Source organism: Eulemur rufifrons, chromosome 2 (assembly GCF_041146395.1).
Source record: "Eulemur rufifrons isolate Redbay chromosome 2, OSU_ERuf_1, whole genome shotgun sequence".
NCBI classification, from domain to species: Eukaryota; Metazoa; Chordata; class Mammalia; order Primates; family Lemuridae; genus Eulemur; species Eulemur rufifrons.
This window is the reverse complement of record NC_090984.1, coordinates 40,079,576-40,100,085: the sequence shown is the minus strand read 5'-3', so window position 1 is coordinate 40,100,085 and position 20,510 is coordinate 40,079,576. Positions and strand designations below refer to the sequence as shown.

Here is a 20,510-nt window from a genome sequence, read left to right as displayed (position 1 = left end):
ATGCCACAAAGTGAGAAAAGGAACATTCTTCATAAAACAGTTACTGAAAAAAGTATAAAGCATTACAGGAATTTTTATTTCACTTACAGGAATTAAAATGATTATCTAAAATGCTTAGCATAAATGGTTGTCAAAAATCTGCGTCACCACACATGCATTCAAAAAAGCAAATTGCCTTGTATATTTTTCTCCTATTGTATATTTCTCTATTCTATCTTACTAGAAAGGATGTTATCATTTAAGCACTAAAGTTTTAAGTTGGGATTCATTCACTAAATCAAAAATACTTCAGACAAATCTTAATCAAAAGTTTACAGAGGGAAATCACTACATTTTCATCAAGTGCTTGCATTTTTAGTAATAATAATCTATTTTCTTTTAAAATTATGTAAATTTGATATAAAATATTTTCCACTTCAGAAAAATACTTATATGCTGTGTATTATATTAAAAAGAATAGACTAAAAATTTACTGATCAAAAAAGTTAAAATGTTCGTTCCCTATGTAATACAATTAATTGTTTTCTAATAAGTATTTGTTCTTTTTCATAGTAATGCGATTTTGTTAATAAAATATAGTTTATTTAAAAATTTAGCCAATTTACAGCATGTACTGTTGCTACCATTGAATTATTATTTAATATTTTGACAGATGAAATTTTCAAATCCCGTAACTTAGAAGCTGCACTAGTTCTATTTTGGTTATTTTTGTGTGTCATAAAATATAAAAGAACTAACTTTTCATTCTGACAAGGTGATAGGTAGTAGTGGGATACAATAGTCTACCAATGTACCACGTGTGTTTTATGAGAAGTAGGAGGATAAAGTTCTAATAAGAATTTTCAGCAAATGGCACCAAACAGACATCACCCTAAGGTCAACTAAAGGTAAAAAAAAATACAACTATATTTCTAGAAAGATGAACTGGAATGTAAATAAATGCAAATGCATTCTTTATTTATAATCAATTTCTTGTGTTCAAATAAAGATGCGCATACAAGTGCATTAGTTAAAGAAAATTCCATTTAAAAAAATCTCAATTAAATCAGAAGCCAAAACTTGCACATTTGTTTTTCTACAAAAGATGGTTTTCCAAACACATATGAGTTCCTGGTTTTTGTCAGAGAACAGACTTGATACAGGTCGTTTGGATTACATTCTATATAGTGAAGAAGAGGTTGGGGTAAATTGCTTTATTAAAAATTCAGAGATGAAGGGAAAAGGGAGGTGTTGAGTATTTTGCCAGTTCCTCTCAACATGTCATGATCTTCACGTCCAATGAAGATTGTCTAGATCATAAATTGGCAAACTACAGCCAGTGCATCAATTCTAATCTGCTTGTGTTTATAAATAAAGTTTTACTGGAACACAAGCATCCTTGTTGAACCTTGTTGAAGAATTGTCTGTAGTTGCCTCTGTGCTCCAATAGTAGAGTTGAATAGGTACAATAGCAAAGATCTTGCCCAGCAAACCTAAAATATTTACCATCTGGTCCTGTCCTGTCACAGTTCAATTTTGTGTTGCTATAAAGGAATACCTGAGGCTGGGTAATTTATAAAGAAAAGAGGTTTATGTGGCTCATAATTCTGCTGCAGTTTCTAAGTTATGAGATTTAAAAATTTCACCTGTAAAAATATTAAATAATAATTCAATGGCAGCAACATTACATGTTGTAAATTGGTGAAATTTTTATTAAACTATATTTTATTATCAAAATTGCATTACTGTGGAAAAGAATAAATACTAGGAAACAATTAATTGCAGAATTAACTGCTGTCTGACTCAGAATCTCATGAAAGCCTCATGTTTCTTCCACTTTTGGGGGAACATGAAATGGAGCCAACGTGTGCAGAGATCACATGGCAAGAAAGGAAGCAGGAGAGAGAGGGGGGAGGGAGGTGCCAGGTTCTTTAAGCAACCAGCTCTCTTGAGAACTAATTGAGGAAGAACTCACTCACCTCTCCTAGGGCACTAATCTATTCATGAGGGATCCACCCCCATAACCCAAACACCTCCCATTAGGCCCCACCTCCAACACTAGGGATCAAATTTCAACATGAAGTTTGGAGGAGTAAAATATCCAAACCATAACAGGTTCTTTACAAAAAAGTTTACTTATCCCTTGTCTATGTCACCATATAAATAAAATGCAAACCACATTTGTAATATTAAATTGTCTAGTAACCATATTAAAAAACATAAAAAGAAACAAGTGAAATTAACTTTAATAACATATTTTACTTAATCCTATATATCCAAAATATATTTTAACATTTGGTACTACCCACATTTTAAATGCACAATAGCTACAAATGTTTCATGGCTACCATATTAGACAGTGAGGGCTCTAAATGAACCACTAGGGGGAGCTGTTGGGAGACCCATTCTACAGAAAAATCTGTTTTAGTTTTTTTTTTCCCCAAAAAAAGGCATTCCCGTGACACAACAGGACCTAAACTCAGGCAGTTAAAATAATCCTGTTTAATCCTGTTTATCCTTTTATTCATTTTACAGACAAGAAATGCAGAAAAAGAATTTAAAACCAATCAACGGACCAACAGACAAAATAGGTCTTTTCACCTTAAAATATGATGAAGCTACAAAGATATCTGCCATGTAGAGAGGATGTTAGTAAGGTTGTTTATTCCCTACTTTGAAGCTAAATTCCTCTCACTGCAATTTAAATAGGTTCTATCTTGTTTTATCCTCAGATGAATCTAAGAGAAGCAGTTGCCCATCACTAATATGATATTGTATTCCTTTAAATCCTTTATGACTCTGGCCCTTCTATCCTATCCCAAAGATTTTTCTTTGTCTAGCTGCACAAATTCAACTGTTCTAGAATTTCCAATTGGACTCATTTTCAAAATGTTTTATTGTACTTGTTCTCTTCTAAACCTTTTCCCATATCTATATGCACTCTTCAAACGCAGGAAGAAAAAACGAATACAGCATTCTAATAAAGACCAAATATTGCCAAACACAAAGAGTTCCCCACACAGAGCTCACATGCTATTCTTCTGTTTAAACAGTTCACTCCATTATTGGAGAATATTTTCACTTGTGTCTCACTAAAATTCACACACACACACACACACACAAAAAATCCTGAAATACAAAGTAACCTTAGATAGGTCTAAATTTTACAGGCTTACCATCCCTCACTTTTTTCCACACATAAAATGAGCATGATTCAAATTCTCTTCCTTAAAACAGATTTTTTCCTTATGAAAACTCATGAAGCATTTTGCTATATTAATAATGAGAATGTAGAACTTAAAGCCTCATTAAAATTTAATGCTTATCAAATTTGTAAATTAAAGATGATTATGATAAAACAATCTCAACAGCCTATCCCTATGAGGGTGAAATGCTAAAAGATAAAAATATATGATAGGCAATGAAGATATCTAGTACATAACTGGAGAAGATATAACTTAGGAGAAACACAAATAAAAATAACTCTAATTAACACTAAATTCAATAATAACAGAAGTATAGTATGTAGGACAAAGGAGGTGATAGTCCTGTCTAATTTAGTTCTTCTCCAACTGTAAAGCATGACGGTTGGAAAGTGTAGTCATCTAAGGTAAAGGGCAACAGCTAGAAAATAAAGTTGAAATCAGCCTACGAGTAGGAAATCAAGACCCTGGCATTTTATTGCTTCCTGAAGTCAAGGAAGAAACAAAATTATATAAGGAAAATGAAATCTATATATACTATTACCAGTACTGAAAGGGTAGTTCTGAAGTTCTCCAAGAAACTGAAAACAATAACAGTTTATCTTCTGGGAATTAAACCAGTAAATGCAGCACTTGATGAATGAGATTTGCTCTTGCAGACCCTAGGCATCCAAAATGCATAGGTCATCTACTATCTAGCATATAATTTCCACTAGATGATGCACATTCTATTATGAAAAGAGAGCAACAAAGACACAGCAAGATGGGAATGCTTGGCTGTTGGCTGGGCTCACTCAATGAGCTTTATTTGCCCTATCTTATCGTACATAATACTATAAATGTGATTCAATTTCCTGGCTTATGTTCAGTTCTGAATGTTGAAGTTTCATCATATCTGTATGATTATCCTTAAAAAACATCACCTTTTTCAAGTGAAGAATATGAAAAACAGGTTTTGGAAACCTAAAAACAATTGAATAAATGAGAAAAGAAAAAAAAAAAAAAAAAGAACCCAATCCATATCAGCTTTGGCCAAAGGAGATGGTACCCTAATGGGCTGGAAGAGCTGACTGCATTCAACTCTCAGAGCTCAGTGAATACCCTCTGGCTCCGACTTCATGCCCATCAAGGAACTCTCTGCAATAATTGCTCTCCCTGGCCCACTGTAGATTTGCTACAGTGAGGATGTGCTCAGCAATGGCCAGAATCCCAGTTATGTTTATCATTGTAAGTTAAATAATTCTAGTTTATATGTTTATTGTTTAGGTGTTTGGTTAGTGTGACTCAGTTCTCAAAAGGTTGACATATCCTAGACTCACTGACAAAATCTAAATTACGTCTCCAAACCTAAAATGCTAAAGATTATATGCTGGCACCTGCCCCCAAATCTGCTGCTTCCAGGCATGGCTTGAGCAGCCAATTGGCTTTTCTTGATGATGACACATTCTTTTGTCTAAATATATATGTACACATGAGATAAAGTCTTATTTAAAGTCCTTATTAATAGTATCTTAACAGTCTTCATAATACCATTAAAATAATGAAAAGCCTTAACAATATGCAATTAAAAATCAGCTAAACTTTGACTTAGAAATCCTACTTCCAAAAATATATCTTTTAAATAATCTTGATGAAAAAAATCTTTAGGTTTATAGATATGTTATTCATAAAAGTGAAACATAAAGTACAACTCATCTATCAAGCTATAGGAAAATAATTTGCATTAGCAATAGACAAATCACAATATAGAGCATAATACAGTCTTTAAAAAATAAAATTTATACATATTAGATAAAATGAAAATATGTTTATATGAAAATATACATTAGAGACATGCATATAAATGGCATAGTTACACGTTGAGGTAATAATTTGGAAGTGTAAAGACAAAAAGATGGAAAAGAATCCCTTAAAGAAATAAGATTAAATTACTATATCACCTTGAGAAGTGAAAAATAATAAAGCTAGTTCAAATTTCTACTAAGCCAATTGACTTGGTTCATGAGAATAAATGTGAACTCTACTGTTATGTGTTAACTGAAGCTTCAAATCCTAAAGAGTAATGATCCTACAGATGCTGAGTATATGAAAAGAAATTGTCCATACAATGATCTAGTTTTTCTGATACCTTTTTGTTTATTTGCAAGAAGCATTTTTTAAAAGAAGTCAAACATTCTCAACTGAAAAATAAAAATAGATCCAAACTACAGAACATAGTTTTTTCCATTTCCTGTGGAAAACCACATAGCATTAAGAGTTAACATAAAATGGACTCAATTTTGATAAGCCAGAACCTATCTCATCAAAAATAATGGCATAACAAGTATAATGTCATTCAGAAAGTTATCCTGATTCACCTAAGATCACTAAGTAGATGCAGTTGTCTCTGAGTTCTTGTTTTTGTGCTGTTACTTAAGTGCCACATATTTATGAAGGCAGATCTCTTCTTATTTGGTTGATAACGTTCTTTGTGAACAGCAGCTTGATTTGAACTTACCTTGCATGAAGACTCCACCTGCAGACCAGGGCAAGGTATTGGCCCAAGCTGGTAGGAGCTGGAAGATCTCTGTTCTATACTTTTGTGCTTATGTGTCTCTGAGGCAACTGGAAGTACAGATTCAGGCTTTAGAAGCTGTGAATCATCACAACAATTAAGAATAATTCGAGCTCTTTCTCCTGTCTCATGTCTTTCTAAAGTGCCTGGAAAACAAGATCAGAAATAAAAAATTCAGCAAAATATTTACTCCAACAGAATAAAAAGAACAAAACACGAACAGAAGAATCACAATTCTTTAAGTTATCATGCCTTACTGTCTTCTTACTGTTTTGTTGCCTTACTGCAACCAAAAAATAGTCTGTAAGCTTTTCCTCAATTATTTAAAACACTCTCACATAGAGGCTGAAATTATGGATTTGAAAGGCTCATCTTCCTCTTTGTGCTTTTTCATCCACTGAAATCAACAGGGCATTCAATAGTCTTTAACAGTAAAATCTCTTACTTATTATACAGTATGCAAGTGATCAATAACACACAACTATGGAATATTTTAGTGCTGTCCCCTAGTGTTCCAACTCACAAACAACAGAGAATCCACAGTGTTTTGCTCAGGTGCCCAGGCTTAGAATGTTTCTATCAGTAATATATAATTTAAACGAATGGGGCAAGTAAGAACATGGATACTTTGTGTACTACTTTCCTCACCCAAATGCCCCCACAGGCTTTTTTGGTTGGTGTTGTTTTATTGTTGGTATTGTTGCAGTTATATTCTTTAGCTTTTATTTCTTGTGTTATTAGAAGATGAAAAAAATCCTTTGCCTAGTTTCAGAATGTAGGAGTTCTGGCAAGTTCAATTTAAAGTTAAAAAGAGCAAGAATAAGTGCGAAAGTATCAGAAAGCAATTCACAAACAGTTAAGTGTTTTTGTAAAATACAATGCCATACACTCAGTGAAATCTCAATAAATATGAATTAATCATGACCTTTGTCTCTTATATCAGTTTGGAGTTCATTTGCATTATTTATACTGTATTAAATATATGACTTATATCCTACTGAATAAAGACGCTAAGCAAAATTAACTTGACAAACAATACCTAAATACAAATTTAGTTTCATAGTGTTCTTTTCCTACCAATGAAAAAAAAGTAGTTGTACAATTTGTTAGGAAGAAGAAAGATAATTCTTATTAATAAAATATCTATTTAAAATAATCACAATAAGAAAACAGAAATAATAATTATAGACCACTATGTCTTAAGATAAGTAGATAGATATATTTGAGGATAATGGCCATTCTATCCCTTCTCATTTCTCCTCCTCTCTTCCATATCCTTCTTTCATGACAACTGAACTACCAAATGTTGGTACTTTGGATTCCAAACCAGTTGACAGCTGCTGTGCTAACATAGCAGGTAGAACTTTAGTCTGAGTCCCTTAACAGCAATATTTTTTCATTATAACATTTCTACATTCATAAATAATCATCTTTAACATATAAAACTTACAAACATGTTATTCTTCTAAGCTTTCCTTTTCCATCAAGATTGATGTATCTTAAACAAATGAAGCCGGCAGCAACACCAAAAATCGCTTTCTCTCAAGACTGACGGTTTAGCAAACCAAAGATAATAGTCATTACTACTTCCTGAAAAGGACTGCATTTGAGAACTTCTAACTGTGTCACCTGGTCAAACTCACTGTCTTTCTGAGAAATCTCTCTTTGAATATGATATCACCATAGATATTTTCTTCTCACTGGTTTTCTGTGGCTCTTCCAACTCCAGTATTTTAAAAACATTTTGAGAATACTTGGGAAAGAATTTATTGTACTTTAATATATATGGTATGTGCCTTATACTATATATTTTATGTATCCATATTGTTTTATTCTATACCCAAGGTCTTATACAAACACAACTATTTCTTATATTTCTTGCATTTTTTAGTGAGGAAAACAGTTTATCTACAAATGTTGGTAGTTGTAACCTATTTTCATTCACACACAGATAACTAATCTGCCTGACCACCTACTATGTGCCATTCACTGTGCCAGATGATAACAATGCATAGTAAACAAGAATGACTCAGTTCTGCTCCCCCAGGAGCCTCCTTAAAATCTAATGGTAGCCCAAAGGGAAGAAACATCTGAAGGTTAATTAGCTACAATATTTAAAATAACACCTAAGCTATTTCCACCCAAAAGTAAAAATCTCCCATTCTAACAAAATGTGTGAAACGTGGTTCTGTGAACAATAGTTTCTATCACGATTAATTATAGAACATTTGAAAAATAATAGATAATTATTTTGTTCCAAAGAACTGGCTGAAGCACACACATGACATAAGAAGTGGTTAGAGTCAATCAATTTCTTTAAAAGTTATTATAGAAAGATAAGTAAACTACATATTCAAAACAATAAGTTGATTTCGTAATAAGTTCAGGACAAAAGCTTTTGAAAACCCTTGGCCAAAACTCTGGCAGCAGATAGGGAGAGATTCCCATGTGAGCTAGTTACTCATTTATAACCTCTTAGTTTCAAACTCACCCTTCACTGCCTGCTGTGTGAAAAGAGTATTATAGGCTCCACAAATATTTTTTACTTTATCAGCTGGTGAAATGTTAACCTTTGTGGACAGAGAGTACAGGGAAGACCTAGTAGAAGAGTTTCTTCTTTTTGGTTCTGGCATGATTTCCTGCACTAGTGTGAGTGGTTTCCCCAGCACCAGGCTCTTGTAGTGCCTGATGGCCAGCAGCACCTAGCACCCAGCATCCACCACCCAGCATCCACCACCCAGCACTCAGAACAGAGAAGCTTCTTTTCACACACTCTTTTTGATCAGTTTTGTATCAGAGTGCCCCCAGAGAGATCCTTCCCTGCAGACAGCTTTCTCTGGTACCCTTGAGGGCATATTTCTGGAAAGTTCCTCTAGCACCACGTCATAGCAGCTTCTCTGCCATCCGGTAACTGTAAGTGTGCCCTCTCCAGCAAGGACACAAACTTAGCCCAGGGTGGGGGGACTCTTCCTCGGTAAAGCTTTCTCAGTTCTAGGAGTGAGAATGTCCTTTATATCTGCTTACTCCTATCTTCTTTAGAGTTCTCTTTACTTCTTTTTTTTTTTTTTTTTTTTTTTTTTTTTGAGACAGAGTCTCACTCTGTTGCCCAGGCTAGAGTGAGTGCCGTGGCGTCAGCCTAGCTCACAGCAACCTCAAACTCCTGAGCTCAAGCGATCCTCCTGTCTCAGCCTCCCGAGTAGCTGGGACTACAGGCATGCACCACCATGCCCGGCTAATTTTTTCTATATATATTTTTAGCTGTCCATATAATTTCTTTCTATTTTTTTTTTTTTTTAGTAGAGGTGGGGTCTCGCTCTTGCTCAGGCTGGTCTCGAACTCCTGAGCTCAAACGATCCGCCCACCTCGGCCTCCCAGAGTGCTAGGATTACAGGCGTGAGCCACCGCGCCCAGCGGAGTTCTCTTTACTTCTTTCCAGCCAATCCCTCATATGCAAATTCTTTGTGAGAGTTAACAGTTCTTCACGTTAAATTTTCTCTGTTCAAATTACTGTGTCATTTCTCTCTCCTGATCAGATGCTGATTAACACACCATGATAAGTCACTTCTGACACAGACTGTTTCTTTAAACATATTCCCAAAGTTATGGAATTTACACCACTTCAGGGGTATTGTTAGAGGGGATCTACAGTAAAAACAGTAACCAAAGAGGGAGGGCAGGACTGCAAGGACGATTTCCAACAAAGGGTGCCTTTGCAACGCTAATAAACTGCCTTGGGCAAGAAACAGAATAGTCACAGTTTCCTGATCTTAAAGAAATATGAGAAACTGAAGGTTTACAAAATTGCTTAATTCAACTTCCAATTTCAGGTGAACTTTTGCTTTCCAAAGGGAACTCAAGGATAATTAGAATTTTTTTTTTCATTATACTACATCAAGAAAATGAGTTAACTCACATTTATTCTTCATTTCAATCAATCTGAACGTGACAAGGAAAGATGTAGAGTCATATGTGATTTCAGCGTTATTAAAAGTGACAAAACCGTCTCTTCCTTCAAAGTGGATATGCAAAAAAATCCCATAAAATCTAAGTAAAATGTTTATTGTATGACATGCTCTCTAATAAATATTCTATATTTTTTCTATTATTTTATTAATATGAATTTTGATACAATTTGTTTTAATCCTAAACTATATAATAGTGCATTAAAGATTAAAGCCAATCATAAGAAAAGAGAGCTTAGAACAATTAACACCCTGATAGAAAGTGAAGGAAAGATCAGTTTTCACTGGTCCCAAGTTACCTATTTTCTACCGAGTCAGTGCACAGAAACACACAGAGCAGCCAAGATGCTCTTTGCAGCTCCCTAGACCCATCCTGACAACATTTTCACTTGTATACCCTGCTTTTACCATCAACTCAACACACCCCATAGCATACCTAATTAAATATTTTTAAAACCAGAGCTTTCTCTATGCCCCCGTGTCTAGCTGACGTCCTCCCTATCTGTCTGGGCTTACAGGAAGGAGACCTCACTGCACGGTGGTTACAGGCAGCCTCTGGCACTAGGCTGCCTTGCACTCAAATCCTTGTTGTTCTTTTAATGGTCATGTGGCCTTCCGTAAGTTATTTTACATCTTTGTGTCTCAGTTTCCGCATCTGTACGATGGGGATAACAGTAATTCCTACATCACAGGGTTACTGCGAGGATTAAATTGAATAGGTATTTGAAAAGTGCTTAGAGGTTCTGGCACACAGTGAGTGCTGTGCTATATGACAGCCCCCTTTGTCACAGGACAGAGGTTCTCATTCAGCCCCTTGTGAGCTGATGAAGAATCTTTCTTGGCTCTCTGGCTCTGGAAGCTGCCTGACACTTGGGCCCAAGGTCACTGGGCATATGGCCAGCTTGTGCCCCCATGGCCTTCTTCCTGAGACTTGAACCTCCTCTTAGGCGAGGTTATAATCCAAATCAGAGTAGGATTATATATTTGACTTATTTTTTAATCTTCCTCGGTACACCAGAGTAGAGTCTGGCATAAATTAAAGGCTGGATAATACTTCTTAATGGATTATATGGCATCAGCAACCTGGCTAATGATTTTTTTTCCATGTGGCTACACTTGGGATTAAATCCAAACTCCCTGACCTACAAGTCATCTTCTTACCGCTGCTTTCTCCCATGTCATCCTCCCCTTGCTTACAAGTTAGATTTTCTTTTTCTTTCCTTGAAAACAAACAAATCCTTTCCTGCTAGCTCCATCTCATCCTTTAGGTATACGCTTAAAATCTCACCTCCTCAGAGAGGCCTTCTAAAACAGATTCCTCTCCTATCTTGAATTGTTTTCTATGTCAGCTTCTTTACTTCATAGCATTTACAACATTTGTAATTGGTGTATTTTATTTGCTTGCTTAGATTTCGGGCTGTGTCCTCACTAGATGCTAAACTCTTCCTGGCAAGCATGCATTCTATGAGCTTGGTACAAAACAGGTCTCTATAAATATTCACTGAATGAATAAATTACATTTTACCCTTTCCCTGTAGGCAGTGAAAAGAAGTAGCTAGAAAGCATGAGAGCATACCAAGGGCTCAGTGTGACAGGAGTTAACACTAAACTATAGTCACTACAAACTTAGATCCTGGAGCTCAGGAGAGACCAACACTGAGGAAAATGACATTCACGTGCCTGATGTCTGCCCAGCTCTCAGCTATGTTGCCAGGCTGTTTCTTATGGCCCAAGAATTTGGAATTGGAGACAGCAAGTCAGTCTGTAAATGTGACATCCTAACTTGACCTGTGGACTAGCCATTTTCTTCCCTCATGAACTGAGGAGCAGAAGAAGATGCTAGTCTAAAGAGAAAAAAAATTTAAAAATGTGCAGAGAGAGGCAGAAATGGAGAGGGAAGAAGAGGAAAGGAAAAAGAAGAGAAAGTGAATCAGGGAAGGAGGAAGGGTAAGAGAGACAGAGAGAGAGAAAGAGACATTGCAACTTTCTAGATTAGTTTCTAGTTCCTTCCTAAGGAATAGTGTCCCTGAAGTGTCTGCAATACAGCCTTGAATCTTTACCATAAATACCTCTTTCTGATAAAACTGACATTACTTGGCTTCTACTGCTTGCTACCCAATAAGGGCCCTAATAAAGACAGGATGGAGATGTTTCTATCGTGGTAAAGGCCAAGTTTGAGGACACCCAAACAGACAGAGAGCATGCAGAGTTCCAGGTAGAGATCAGAGCAGAGAGAAGGCTTAGGCATTATCATCAGATAGGTGAGGATTAAGTTCCAATGAAAGAATGCCCTCTCCAAGGGAATTTGGAGTGCTATGTTTCAGGAGATCAGCATAGACCCTTTAACAGTTTCTACACATGAATAGGATAGGAAAGGAGAAAGATTTAGAAACTGTTGTAAATCAGTATGTTGTTAAAATACCCCCATATTGTAGATGCATTAGGATTGTCAATATTTATAGGCACCTACAGTTTTTTTTTAATAGAGCAAATAGTCACTTTGTGATGTACCTGATTTTGAAGTATCAGGCTATCTTAAAGCAAAGTATGTGTATCACAAACGATGCTGCCTTCAATTGTGGTAGAAGAGCAAGGCAGAGAGAGAGCACACTTACACAATATGCCTTAAAGATGTAACAGAACTAAATATCTACATAAAGAAAGAGAAAAAGGCCGTTCCCTTCCAGACAGCCAGAAGTTGTTTCCTTGATTTAGATTTTCCTGTGATTTGCCCATATTTTTAATATTTGCTATCTTCGCATCAAACTTTTTTCCAACACCCAATGATTTTTGTTTTCCAAAATCAACAAAGATATCATAGCTTGCTATCAATTAACAAATAGCTTTAAATTCTGTGTTTAAAATCCTGAGCCAGACAAACTCCCTCCTACAAATTAACAACTAGGTCCACCAAGTCTATGAATAAAGGAATAGCTACTATCCTCAAAGCAAAAGAAATGATTAAAAAAAGAAATCACTGTCTCCATCTGCAAATGATCAAGAGTAAATTAAGACTCAAAAACATCACTCAGATGGATTAACATTTTATCATGTTGCACAGAAACATTTTATTTACTTTAAAATTATACATAAATAAATTTGAGACAGTAATTGACTTACTATAACTCATGTTGCTTTTCCTCAGAACATTGTATAAATAGCATTACTACAGGAACATAAAATTCTCCCAGTCCACCAAAAGCACATGGATTGTAAACCAACAAACTGTAAACATTTTTTTTCACAAAAAGGGAAATATTTTAAGTTAAATATTCTGCTTATTATTGGACTGTGGGGAAAAAAGAGAATTTGCTAAATAATTTACATTAAGTGATTAGTGGTGAATATATGTTGTATTTAAATGAACAAAGCTTAAGAGCAAGAACATGTGAGTGGCTACATTACGGAGTTAGGTCTCTTCCATATCAGTTCAGGCAGGCAGGCATTCTCTAACTGAACCCACCATGCTATTGGGCAGTGATTAAGCTCATAGTTATATTTCAAAGTGACTTTCTCTAAAACAGAGTAAGTTAAAAAATGGCCTCATTACCAAACTTGATAGTCGAATTCATAAAATCAGGTTTCAACAAAATAGCTGACTGACAGTTGTAATCAAATTCCACAAATCAAGGAATTTGGCCATTGGGTCTGTGGTAAGATTGATCATTTATCTTCAGTTGCTCACAAAGTTCATTGTCTTGCTCACAGAAGTGTATGGAGATGAATCTAGTGGCCCCTTCTGAACAAAACCATATCACAGTTACTGCATCTTACTCCAGAGAATATGTAAGTGATGGAGGTTCTGACCAGGGACAGGGGCCTTAGAGGTATCAAACTTAGCTAACTAGAAAATAATGAAAGGGTGGGGAAAGGGAATAGATCTAAAAATATTAAGTTAGGCACAAAGGGACTTACCTTCATTCCTAAGTATATTTGAATATAATACATTTGGATGTAAAATGCATTGTCAAAGACTTGGCTCATTTTATACTATTTAAAGGCCCTAATATGATAACAAACTCAGATTGGCTTCACATCACCCTTCTATACCTTAAGGGTATATAGAATACATTTTTTAAAAGTCCCTGACCACCACGACCTTAACCCCAGCTCTGCTACAGCCTCCAGCACATTCAGAGCAATACTGGAAGTTATCAGCTGGGCCACATTCAACCCTTACGTCTAATTCTGACCACTGACCTCAAAAAAAACAAAGTAAATGGGCGGGGGTGGGAGTTGAAAGGAAAAAAAAAAAGATTGAAATACATGGAAGTTTAAAGTTGCTGGAATGTATAAGGATTACACATAATGCATTAATTTTAAATAAATTTTAAACTAGAGGTTTCTTGATAAGTCATTTATTTATTAAATACTCCGTCTTAAATATGTTCTAACAGCACAGACTCTACTATTACTAAATTTTAATTTTTAACCCCACTCTAAAACTGAATACAATTTACAACCAATTTAAGAATTAAGGTGGATGCTTATAGACAAGTGTTTCTGTAGTATGATATAAAACATACATTTTATTAATTTTATAATTATCTATTATATACAAAACATTAAAATGGTACTGCTTCTAAGTATTGTAAAATGTCCATTCATGCTGCATTGTTTGAATTTTTATACCAGGCATGCTTGTTTTTTTTAATTTTAAAATATTTCAAAAGTAGATATTATCCCTCATTCTCTTAATTAAAGGTTAAGTTGCGTATTGGATATGATATCCTTGAAGAGATTTGAGTCTGTTGTTTATTTATTTCTAGTGTCAATTGATTTAATTAGGTCAATGTCTTGCTGAGTTGATCTGGAATTTTTCCTAGAAAGAGGAAAATTATTGGGAAAGGAAAAATTGGAATACAGTCTCCTGAATAAGGTGCTGAGTGAGGGGCGAAGCCATATGGACAGTCTTGTATATTTAGGTATTCTGGAAGGAAAGGATATGGTGGAGATGGGAGGACAAAAGCATTTTAACTGCAATCAGTTTTCCCTTGGGACATGGCAGTGGTTTGCCTTAGGCAAATAATGGTTGACCAAAGCTCCAGCAGGCATATCGGGGCTTGTTCTGAAAGCACCAAGGCCAGTGTACCTGGCTCCCCAACACCACCTGTAAAATTCGAGACCATATTTCTGCACTCAATGACCCCAAAAGGCTCTCCCATCTCTTCACTCTTTCATGGACTCACGCACCACTGAGGACTTCCAGAAAGTGCCCTACCTGACCACCAATGTAATAGGCCAAATTCTACGGAGAATCCCCAGTGACCCTCATACTTATGATTCCCTCCCCTGTGAACATGATGGGATAGCACTCCAGGGATTGTTAGCATACATAGCAAAATGGACTGTGCAGATATAATTAAGGTTTCTACTCATTCGACCTTAAAATAAAGAGACTATTCAAGTAGGCCAGGACTAATTGGTTGAGCCCTTGGAAAGCAGAGCATTTTCTCCAACTGCTGGAAGAAGGGGAAGGAGGGGAAGTCAGGGAGATTTAAAGCATAAGAAGGATTGGATGTGCCTTGCTGGCTTTGAAGAGGGAAGAGGCCATGGATAAGGACCTGAGAGTGGCCTCTAGGAGCTGACAGCAACACCAGGCCACAGCCAGCAAGGGCCTCAGACCTGCAACTGTAAGAAAGTAAATTCTGCCAAGGACCTAAGTGAGTTTGGAGCTAAATTCTTCCCCAGAGCCTCCAGATAAGAGCCCCATTGGCTGACACCTGTATTTTGCCTTGTAAGGTGCTAAGCAGAGAACCTAACTGAGCTCGCCTGAGCTTCTAATTGACAGAACCGTGAGACAATAAATGACTATTGTTTTAAGCTACTAAATTTGTGGCAATTTGTCACACAGCAATAGAAAAGTAATACAACCAGGACTTGGGGCAATATTTTTACTCTGGACCACAGATTTAGACCTCAAATGTTTTATTCTTTTTCCACTATTTTCTATGTGAAAGTCTTGTATTTTAGATAAAATAAATAACCAAATGCATAAAAGGCATAAAAACAACTAAATGTGAAGGTTAGTTATTAATAGACATTTCACACTTTTTGATAACTCCTCCTCCCACTCTTACACTGGGTATAATAAGCCATGCAGATATTCACTAAATAGCTGGTGATTGAACAATCATATCCCACATCAAAAAATTCCTTTTAAAATATTCTATTTCCAAAGGAATGATTTGTAAGAGATAAACTATTGCTTTATCTTTCTCCTAGGTAGTTATCATCATTATCAAAATTGCCATTATCTACCACTAATTAAGTACTTTTAAGTGCCATTTAATTCTTAAAACAATCCAGTAAAGTAAAAAAAAAATCCCTGAGGTTCAGGAAGAATAAGGAACAGGTTATTTGCGTGTCCTGTGGTTGGGAGGGTGGTGAGGGAAGGTATTTTGATTAAAAAGCTAGAAAAGGGTCATAATGCTGTGCGGTAAAGTTAGATTTCCACCACAGACCAGGGGGACTGGCATGTTCAGGGCTCGGTTTGAAGTAGGTAATGTTTTGTTGGCAATGTGGAGAAGGGAATTGAGGAAAGAACTTGACCGGCAAGGTAATCAAGAAATTTTGCAACAGTTCAACAGTAACAGATGATGAAGATCCCAATCCACCTGACTCTAAAGCATTTTACTTATTTAAATGTTTTTAGCACCTCTGAAAATACATAATTCTATATTTTACTGGAGGCTTACCAAATAAACGAAGCAAGAGTTTATCTTTCAAATGATCCAAGTTCATCACTAGACATTATTGATAGTATTGGGGAAAGAAACAGTATTGCCCTCTAGAATTACTGTACTTTCATGAAATGGTTACATAGGTTCCCCCTGGTGGGGTCTTAATTCTATAGAACCACTCCTTTTTCTTCTTTGCCTAGAGCATTCTACCCTATCCTTTCTCACTGCTGTCGTTGTTTCTGTGGTTTATAATCTCCACTTCCACTTTCTCTAGGTGGTTCGTATGTAGTTGCATACACTCTATGTATATCTTGGAAAGAGTCTTGCATACATAGATAGGTTTTCTGGCATCAGCCATTGCCCTATCCAGTGCTGAATTAAAGAACAACCTGCTCTTCCTCCCTTCCCTGGTCCCCTGTCTGGTAAAGGTCCCAGTGTGTGCTGATCCTATGCCACAGTGTGCCACACTCTACCTCTCAGGATGTGTAGAAGGTGGTTAAAAGCGCCTGTGTTGACTTCTGGGTACATACCCAAAATAATCAAAAGCACGGGTATGAAAAGATATTTATACACTCATGTTCATAGCCACATTATTCACAATAGCCGAAAGGTGGAAACAACCCAGTTTCCATCAAGGGATGAATGGATAAACAAAATATGGTATATACCTAAAATGGAATATTATTCAGCCTTAAAAGGAGGGAAATTCTGACACATGCTACAAAATAGATGAAGCTTTCAGACATTATGCTAAGTGAAATAAGCCAGTCACAAAAGGAAAAAACACTGTATGATTCCACTTATATAAGATACCCAGAATAGTTAAATTCATAGAGACAGAAAGTAGAGGGGCAGTTGCCAGGGACAGGGGGAGAGAGGAATGGGGAGTTACTGTTTTGTTTTGGGGTTTGCTTTTTTTTTTTTTTTTTTTGGTTTTTGAGACAGGGTCCCCTTCTTTTGCCCAGGCTAGAATACAGAAGCACCATCATAGCTCACTGCAACCCTCCAGTGCCTGAGCCTAACAGATTCTCCTGCCTCAGCCTCCCAAGCAGCTGGGACTACAGGCATGTGCCACCTTGCCTGGTTAATTTATTTTTATTTTTATTTTTATTTTTATTTTTATTTTTATTTTTATAGAGACGGGATCTCACTACGTTGCTCAGGCTGGTCTTGAACACCTGGCTTCAAGCAATCCTCCTACCTTGGCCTCCCAAAGTGCTAGGATTACAGGCATGAGCCACCGAGCCCAGCCAGGAGTTACTATTTAATGTATATAGAGTTTCATTTTGAGAAGATGAAAAAGTTCTGGAAATGGATGGTGGTGATGGTTGCACAACAATGTGAATGTGCTTAATGCCAACAAACGGTACACTTAAAAATGGTTAAAATGGTAAATTCTATGTTATATAAAGATCCCACATTTTTGTTTATATTTTACCACAATCACAATAATTTAAGGTAGCCCAAGGAAAATACAAAGAAAAAAAGAAATACACTGAGAATAAACCCACGAAACAATACAAAGAGAGCATGCAGAAGTAGGGAGATCTGAGAAAGAGGGGCCACTGGCAGTGAGGAGCAGGCAGTACCACATGAGGCTGAGGGCGGAGAGAGAGAAAAAAGCAGGACATCAGTGGCAGAGTGACTGCAGCCAAGTCAAGTACCTGAGACCCAGAAAACGGCAACTGAACTTGGCCATGAGGAAACCTCAGGAAGTACAGTTCCATTGGAACAGTTTTGGCAGAAGCCAGGCTACATGGTGTTAAGGGCTGTGGGGAGTTAGCTACACTCCCCACAAAAAGGTTTTTTTCTCTTTCTTCCGATCAGGTCTCTAAGTTGTCTATGCCTGTTTGCAGGGAGTTAGCTACGCTCCCCGCAAAGAGGTTTTTTCTTCCGATCAGGTCTCTCAGGCAAGGGTCATCATAAAGGATGAAAAAATAGTAGGAAACAGAAATAAAAATAAAATAATGATAATAATACACAGAGCCAATGATATAGTTTATAAAGTAAAGGTTTATGAAAATAGATAAAAGGAGGGTGTCCGGAGGAATATATTTCTCTCCCGCAAAGAAATGTATCCAAGACTGAAACTCCACACAGGTATTTTATAGGGTAGATACAGGCTCCCGTTGCCCTTACATACTAACAGGCAGTTTGCTTTAGGGTCAAAGTCTTCTAAAAGGCTACTACAGATCCTTTAACTAACTCTAACTAGGGGAACAATGAGTTATAAAATCTTCTTGGGACAAACTTAAAGTTTTATGATAAGAATATTACTTTACCAAAAAACAGAGACATCTTGGCTCTGGTGATTGTGTTCTTAGAGACAGAGATGATCTCAGAAGTCAACATGAGCTGTGCTTTGTGTTAATGACTTTAACTGCATGGTTCCGTCTGGGCCCGGCTTGGGCATTAGTATATCTATCTGATCAGTTCTCATCTCTGGGGGTCTTTGTCTGTCAGCTCCGGCAACCTTTTGGTTCTAGGAGAGGCCTGTCTTGTCTTTCAAAACAGGTGAGAACCATAGGCCCAGTTTACAGCTGTCTCTTTGAAGTGCAGCTATTACTGACCAATGAGATGCCCTCCTGAGACGAGGCAGCTTTTGAACTAACACATTTATTTTTTCTTTACGGCAAAGCTTTATTTGACTTCTGAAATCAAATCTTGTCTCCAAAAATACAGGGGGCATTTCTATAACTCAGTATTCTTAGGCTCAACAAAGTGCATGGGAGGCAAAAATATATAGACACAGACTACAGATGGCATTTTTCAGAAAACTGTTAATTATTTTGGGGAGAATAACAGAGAAAAATAATAAAAGCCCACAATCCCTTATCCAAAACATTTGGGACCAGAGAGTTTTAGAATTAAAGATTTTTCAGATTTTGGAGAGAGAAAAATAATGCACATTTTATAACACCTCAAGCAGGGTCTAAGAGAGCAGAGAGAAATCAAACATGTTATAATATATACCTTCAGCAAAACAAAAAAGAAAAAAAAGGAAGAATATTTACACTTAAAGGAATAAGTAACCTAATGTGAGTTAAGGTTTGGTTTTGTTGCTTTACCACAAATTAATAAGAACTTTTATTTTCAGCTATTTTTAGATTCGTAAATTTTGGCTAAGAGAATGTGGGCCTATATTCAAAAATATTAACAATTCACAGCTAGGTGACCAGAGCTAACCAAAGAGATATTCTCTAAGATAAGATGAATTAGGAAGATGCTCAGTTCTCTATAATATGGGATGTTAGATCACGCATCTAACTTTTCCTTATTTCTATACAGGTATGCTTAGTCATCCAATTTCAACCCCCTGTTTGGTTGATTATTTTGTCCATGCCATCTATGATTAGATCTCAGTGTACTAAAGATACTTGTAAATCCAGTGTTTAAAACAAGCACAATTTCCTTTACAAAATCATTGATGGGGGATGGCTTTGCTAACAGACCAGTCATAGGAAAACTATCATGGTTGGAAGAAATAGAGATAAGAACTTTCTTTTTTAAATGATAGACACATAACAAGGAACACATAATGATTTCCAAACTTGACTTATGGTTGATGCTTCTGGAGGTAATAAAAACGTGGTGACCAAAGAAAGTTAATCTGCAGTGCAAATCATGAGTTAAAAGTAAATTATTTTATACAATCTTTTTATTCCAGTGCTCTTCTTGGAACCTCAACCCCATAAATGTTCTCAATTTTGATCTATAAGCATCAGTATAATTCATTTACTAAATTGACAAAAATATCTTACTATTTGCTCAAATAATGAACTATAAGATGACTCCTTCCAGTGGAAGTGCATCCAATATTCTTTATCTCTCAGCCAAATCAGAGAACCTACTTTCCCAGAGAATAACAATCATTACAGTCCACTGAGTCTTGCTTTCCAATCGTTTCTGTGGCAGCTGGCTACTGGGAAGTTGCTAGGGAATTGAAAGGAGGCAGAGTGGGGAGGGCAGATGGCTCCTTTGGGTTTATTTCCACTAAATGTTGCAGCTGTGAAACCCGCTAACGTTCCAAGTGTCTATATAAAATGCTTGCAGAAAGAGCCTAACCAAGGAGGAGCCATAGAGCAGCCATCCTGATGTGTTCTTTCTACTGCTATAGAATATGCCCTCA

General features: G+C 36.4%; 1 protein-coding gene across 1 annotated transcript in view; it reads right to left on the bottom strand.

Annotated features, from left to right (window-relative positions):
- WDR72 (WD repeat domain 72) overlaps nucleotides 1-20,510 on the bottom strand; it is a 180,931-nt gene that overhangs the window by 119,281 nt on the left and 41,140 nt on the right. The window contains exon 13 of the mRNA XM_069459662.1: nucleotides 5,680-5,882. Within this exon, the coding sequence (XP_069315763.1) occupies nucleotides 5,680-5,882 (203 nt within the window). The remainder of the gene's footprint in view (nucleotides 1-5,679; nucleotides 5,883-20,510) is intronic.